Source organism: Cnephaeus nilssonii (genome assembly GCF_951640355.1).
Source record: "Cnephaeus nilssonii genome assembly, chromosome: 6".
NCBI lineage: Eukaryota > Metazoa > Chordata > Mammalia > Chiroptera > Vespertilionidae > Cnephaeus > Cnephaeus nilssonii.
In genome coordinates, this window is record NC_137077.1 from 47,703,083 (window position 1) to 47,708,271 (window position 5,189).

At 49.2% G+C, this 5,189-nt stretch overlaps 1 protein-coding gene across 1 annotated transcript; it reads right to left on the reverse strand.

Annotated features, from left to right (window-relative positions):
- Positions 1–1,424: 1,424 nt before the first annotated feature.
- LOC307101800 (argininosuccinate synthase-like) lies at positions 1,425–2,767 on the reverse strand. Its single transcript, XM_079775231.1, is given in 2 exon segments — positions 1,425–2,184; positions 2,186–2,767. Coding segments are annotated over 2 exon segments (1,239 nt in total). The 5' UTR covers positions 2,708–2,767; the 3' UTR covers positions 1,425–1,467.
- Positions 2,768–5,189: the final 2,422 nt, after the last annotated feature.

A 5,189-nucleotide genomic window follows, 5' to 3' on the forward strand; every position in this document is an offset into this window, starting at 1 on the left:
CTAGGATTAATCTAGAGTTCCTCTGTGAAGGAGGCTCCGTAATTTAAAATGGGATTTGGCCCTAGCCAGTTTGGCTCAGTGTATAGAGTGTCAGCCTGCGGACTGAAGGGATCCCGGTTCGATTCTGGTCAAGGGCACGTACATTGGTTGCAGGCTCAATCACTGGCAGAGGTCCGGGTGTGTTCGGGAGGCAACCAATCTCACATTTCTGTCTCTTCCTCTCCCTTCCTCTTTCTCTAAAAATCAATGGGAAAAATATCTTTGGGTGAGGATTAACACACACACACACACACACACACACACACACACACACACACAATAAATAAATAAATAATAATAAAATAAAATGGGACTTGAAGGGTAGAGAAAAATTTTGTGTAAGATCCAGTCAGGGTAAGGATATAAAGGAGACTCAGATAGGAAAGAGCAAATTATCTATGTGGGATAGTGAGCAATCACCTTGGTAGGGTGGGAAGTGGGAGAAGTTCATGGAGGAGGTCTTGTATGTAGATCAGAACCAGGATATAGATTTGACAGCACAGGTGGTAAGTCATGGTGGGTTCTTGAGCATTAGAGGTAGCTTGACTTTTTCAAATGCCTGAGGACAGTTATTATTGGAGCCTAAAAGATGCCATGATGGATACCTATACCAGGTCTTTCACCTTTGCTTTAAAATTATTTCATTGATTTATCCTTAACATACAATTAAGTATACAGATCTTAGGTGCTCCATTTTGTGAATTTCAACAGTAACGTATACCTATGTAACTCCCCAAATAAGATACTGAAAGTTCCCCATTACTCCAGAAAGTTCCCTCATGTCCCTTTATAGTTTACTAGAGGCCCGGTACATGAATTCCTGCACGATTAGGGTCCCGCCAGCCCTCCCTGATCAAGGCCGATTGGGCTGGGCTGACCCTGGGGAGGGGATACTGGCGGTTGGCTGGCCAACCCCACCCCCGATCGGGATGGGGGGAGATCGGGGGTGGAGCTGGCTGGGGGGAGGGGCCGCAGGTGGTTGGCCAGCCCCGCCCCCTGGTCAAACTCCCAGTTGAACTCCTGGTAGGTGGAGGGGACAATTTGCATATTAGCCTTTTATTATATAGGATTACTCTGCACCTAACAACACCCACTCCTACAACCCCTGAATTCTATCACTTTAGTTTTATCTGTTCTTGGATTTTTTATAAGTGGAATCATATAGTATGTACTTTTTTTTTTTTAAGGTATCTTGTTTTTTATTTGTCATCTTATAGCTCCCCACCATAGCCACCCCCTACCCTTCCCTGCACTGACCACTTTTGTAGGCTACAGGGGATCAGGGAACAAAGCTGGGGCCTGGCACCCCCTCTAAGCTGCCAGCCCTGCCCCGGAGAACAAGTCACAAATACAAATTATCACGACAATTAGCGCCTGTACTTGGGAGATGGGCAAAGTGAGGAGGCCCAGCCCTCATTGCCAGCTGGTCTATTTGCCGGTGACCTTGCTCTGGAGGCGATGATATTCCTTCAGCCTCAGGGAGTTGATGTTGATAAAACCGGTGGCATCAGTGCGCTCGTAATTGCCCTGCAAGTTCATGCTCACCAGCTCCTTGTTGTAGAGGGACAGTGGGGACTCCCGGCCGAGGATGTACACCTGGCCCTTGAAGACAGACACCAGGACTTGCCCTTCCACGCGCTCCTGGGACTTGGCGATGCAATGGCGGATGAATTCACACTCAGGGCTGTGCCAGAAGCCAGTGTACACCAGCTCCGGGAATTTCAAGCCCAGACCTTGCTTGATTTTGCGCACTTTCCGATCCATGGTGAAGCCCTCGATGTCTAAATGAGCGTGGTAAAGGACTGTCCCCGCTGGGGTCTCGTAGATACCTCGGGACTTCATCCTGATAAAGCGGTTCTCCACGATGTCGATGCGGCCCACACCATGCTTGCCTGCGATTTCATTCAGGTACACGAAGAACTCCAAGGACGTGCGATGGGTGGTGCCGTCCTTGACGTTGGTCACCTTCACGGGGACGCCTTTCTTGAACTCAATCTCAAGGACATCAGGGGTGTTGGGCCCTTTGGCTGGGTCCTGGGTCTTTGTGTAGAGGCCTGAAGGGGCTTGATTCTTGGGGTTCTCCAGGATTCCGGCCTCGTAGCTGATGTGCATGAGGTTCTCGTCCATGCTCCACGGGCTCTTCGGGGGTGACCAGGATGGGGATCCCATGTTGCTTCGCATACTCCATCAGGTCGCTGCGGCCCTGGAAGCGGTTGTAGAACTCCGGCATCCTCCACGGGGCGATGACCTTAATCTGGGGGGCCAGTGAGTAGCAGATGAGCTCAAACCGGACCTGGTCGTTGCCCTTTCCCGTAGCACCGTGGGACACATACTTGGCTCCCTCTCGCTGAGCTATCTCCACTTGTTTGCGGGAGATGCAGGGTCTGGCCAGAGAGGTGCCCAGGAGGTAGCGGTCCTCGTACAGCGCACTAAACTGGACAGCGGGCCAGATGAACTCCTCCACAAACTCCTTGCCGATGTCCTCGATGAACACCTTTTTGGCCCCAAGCTTCAGCGCCTTCTTCCTGGCTTCCTCAAAGTCTTCCTTCTGGCCGATGTTGGCCAGGTAGGCAATAACATCATAGCCTTGTTCCTTCAGCCACACGAGAATGCAGGAAGTGTCCACGCCACCACTGTAGGCCAGAACCACGGAGCCTTTGCCGGACATCGTCTGGATGATGGTGTGGGTTCCTGGCTTCTGGAATCTGTTGGCACTGCTTGGCGAACCACTCGGGTCCGGCAGCAGTGGTGGCGGAACAGGGTATTATGTACTTTTTAAAATATGTTTTTATTGATTTCAGAGAGAGAGGAAGGGAAAAGGGGAAAGAGAAAAAGAGAGCGGGAGAGAGAAACATTGATGTGATAGAGAAACATCGATCAGTTGTCTCCTGTATGTGCTAACCTGCAACCTGGGTATGTGCCCTGACTGGGAATCAAACTGGTGACCTTTTGGTGCATGGTATGATGCTCAAGCAACTGAATCACACCAGCCAGAACTGCAACTATATTATTTAGCACTAGAGGCCTGGTGCACAAAATTCGTGCACGGGGGGATATGCAAATTGACCATCGCTCCAACACAGAAGATGGCTGCCCCCATGTGGACACAAGATGGCCATCCTCAAGGGATGTCCGACTGCCTGTTTAGGCCCGATCCTACCAGTAGGATCCCTTTCACAATCCAGGACTGCTGGCTCCCAACTGCTCGCCTGCCTGCCTTCCTGATTGCCCCTAACCGCTTCTGCCTGCCAGCCTGATCACCCCCTAACCACCCCCTGCCAGCCTGATTGATACCTAACTGCTCCCCTGCCAGCCTGATTGCCCCTAACTGCCCTCCTCTGCAGGTCTGGTCACCCCTAACTGCCCTTCCCTGAAGGCCTGGTCACCCTTAACTGCCCTCCCCTGCAGGCCTGGTCCCCCCCAACTGGCCTCCCCTGCAGGCCTGGTCCCTCCCAACAGGTCTCCCCTGTAGGCCTGTGTCCCCCACAACTGCTCTTCCCTGCAGGCCCAGTCACCCCCAACTTCCCTCCTCTACAGGCCTGGTCCCTCCCAACTGCCTCCCCTGCTGGCCTGATCACCCACAACTGCCCTTCCTTGCAGGCCTGGTCCCTCCCCTGCTGGCCATCTTGTGTCCACATGGGGGCAGCCATCTTCTGTGTTGGAGCGATGGTCAATTTGCATATTACTCTTTTATTAGATAGAATAGAGGCCTGGTGCACGGGTGGGGGCCAACTGGTTTGCCCTGAAGGGTGTCCTGGATCAGGGTGGGGGTTACCTTGGGGCGGCCTGGGCGAGGGGCCTGTGGTGGTTTGCAGGCCGGCCACACCCCTTGGCGACCCAAGCGGAGGCCCTGGGATCTGGGATTTATTTATCTTCTATAATTGAAAGTTTGTAGCCTTAAGCGGAGGCCAAGGCAGGCCAGGGTGTGCAGAAAGCTTGGCTTCCTCCATCGCCGGGGGCAACTCAAGCCTCCTGCTCTCTCCAGCTCCGTGGCTGCTGCCATTTTTGTTGGGATTTATTTATCTTCTATAATTGAAACTTTGTAGCCTTGAGTGGAGGCCTGGGCTGGCCAGGGCAGGCAGAAAGCTTGGCTTCCTCCATTGCCAGGGAAACCCAAGCCTCCTGCTTGCTCTGTGGCTGCAGCCATCTTGGTTGGGTTAATTTGCATACTCGCTCCTGATTGTCTGGTGGGCATGGCTTATGGGTGTAGTGGAGTGATAGTTAATTTGCATATTACTCTTTTATTAGATAGGATAGTAATGTTTTCTTGATCCATCTCTGTGTAGTGTATTCCTTTTTATTGCTGAGTAATAGTCTACTGTATGAATTACAACACAATTTCTTTATTCATTCTCCAGCTGATGGATATTTGGGTATTTCCAGTTTGGGCCTATTATGAATAAGGCTGCTAAAACATTCTTTTCCAAATATTTTTATGAGCATGTTTTCATTTCTCTCACCTCTTTTAAAAAATTTTTTTAAAGTATGTTTTTATTGATTTTTTTTTTTTTTTTTTTAGAGAGTGAGGAAGAGAGAAGAGAGAAAATCAATGTGAAAGAGAAACATCGATTGGTTGCCTCTTGCATGCCCCTCCCAGGGATAGAGCCAGCAACCTGGGCTCACCTTATTTCTTGATGATAGATAGCAGCACCTTGGGAATCCAGAAGCATTAATTAATTCTTATTTATTCAATCATCCAGCATTTATTGAATAGGGATCTGTGGGAGAGTCCTTGGTTTACCACAAAAATTAGACATGATTCTTTCCTCAAAAGGCTTAAATATTCCATAAAACTCCATTTATTTTTTGCATTCCAAAGCCATGGGGTAGATAAACCTTGTCTGTCAGGTATTTCTAAATATTTTTGGATGTTTCCAAATAACTAAATTTTGGAAAGCAAACAGACCAACTAAATGATGTTTTACTTTTCATTCAGATGTTTACCATTGTTTAATAAACACAGCCAGAACATCTACACTTGTCAGAGCAAGTAAGTACCTGCCTTACTTGAAAGGCTCTTGCACACTTGAAAGTTTAAGCATTCAGATTTTGGTGGATTCTCTATGCTTCAGAAACCTTCATCCTCATTGACAGGAGGTGAAAGTATGATATCTAACATTACTCCATAGTTTTCTGTATTTGATGAGGCT